Below are 858 nucleotides of genomic sequence, written 5' to 3' on the forward strand. Positions count from 1 at the left end.
TCCTCGGGCGGCGCACGATATCTCGCGGGACGCACACGATCGACCAGGTGTTCGTCAAGTGGCCAGGCTTTCCAGCGTCGCTCGCCTCCTGGGAAGATGAAGTTCCCCTCAAGTCAAGATTTCCCCGTGCATTGGCTTGGGGACAAGCCACATCTCAAGGAGGGGGGGAATGTCACGGGAATGCCAAGTCACCCGGCCCAACAGGGCCGGCCCAAGAGAGGGCGTCGGCCCAACCCACAAGTCCAGGGAGAGGACTGGGTCCAGTGAGTGTGTACTTAGAGGGTGGCGTGTGGAGGGATTCGACATCGTTGGATCACTATTCTGTATCGGCGCCATTGGGTGAGTTCTCCCCTTCCCACCTCCTGGCTCTCCTCTCGATCCCCTTTCCTTCTACTCCGAACCCTAGCTCCAAATTGTACCTCTGATTCCGTGATTGAGTAGCAATACAAGAGCGAGAGACATAGATCCGTGTCATCGGGTAAACATTATCTCCTCTGTTCGTGTTACCATCGATCTGTGATCTCCTCTGTTCATTTTTCTTCTTCTTCCAAACGGCCATCGGGTTGAATTCATTATTATTGATAATCATACAAGAAATTGTACGACGCTTCTTTACGAGTGCCCGTTTTTAAGCATTTTTTTTATGAGTACATAAATATTACGACACTTATTCGGTGCAATCTTGTCACACATGCACGCATGAATAGCATGCGCCTGCAATCGACGTACGGAGGATCGGTCGATCGATTATTCACTCAAATCGCTTCATTTTTTGACCGTCCAAAAAATAACTAATGTAAGCCCCCGGCCATCTTCACCATCGATCAGTGCCTCTGAAGGAAGTCCTGGATCCAGTAG

The 858-nt window shown here is 50.6% G+C and overlaps 1 protein-coding gene across 1 annotated transcript in view; it reads right to left on the minus strand.

Moving 5' to 3' along the window:
• Positions 1-542: 542 nt before the first annotated feature.
• LOC123162575 (beta-glucosidase 28) overlaps positions 543-858 on the minus strand; it is a 3,700-nt gene continuing 3,384 nt past the window's right edge. Inside the window, exon 11 of the mRNA XM_044580353.1 lies at positions 543-852. Within this exon, the coding sequence (XP_044436288.1) occupies positions 825-852 (28 nt within the window). The 3' untranslated portion in view covers positions 543-824. The remainder of the gene's footprint in view (positions 853-858) is intronic.

The sequence above is a fragment of the Triticum aestivum genome, chromosome 7B (genome assembly GCF_018294505.1).
Source record: "Triticum aestivum cultivar Chinese Spring chromosome 7B, IWGSC CS RefSeq v2.1, whole genome shotgun sequence".
Taxonomy (NCBI): Eukaryota; Viridiplantae; Streptophyta; class Magnoliopsida; order Poales; family Poaceae; genus Triticum; species Triticum aestivum.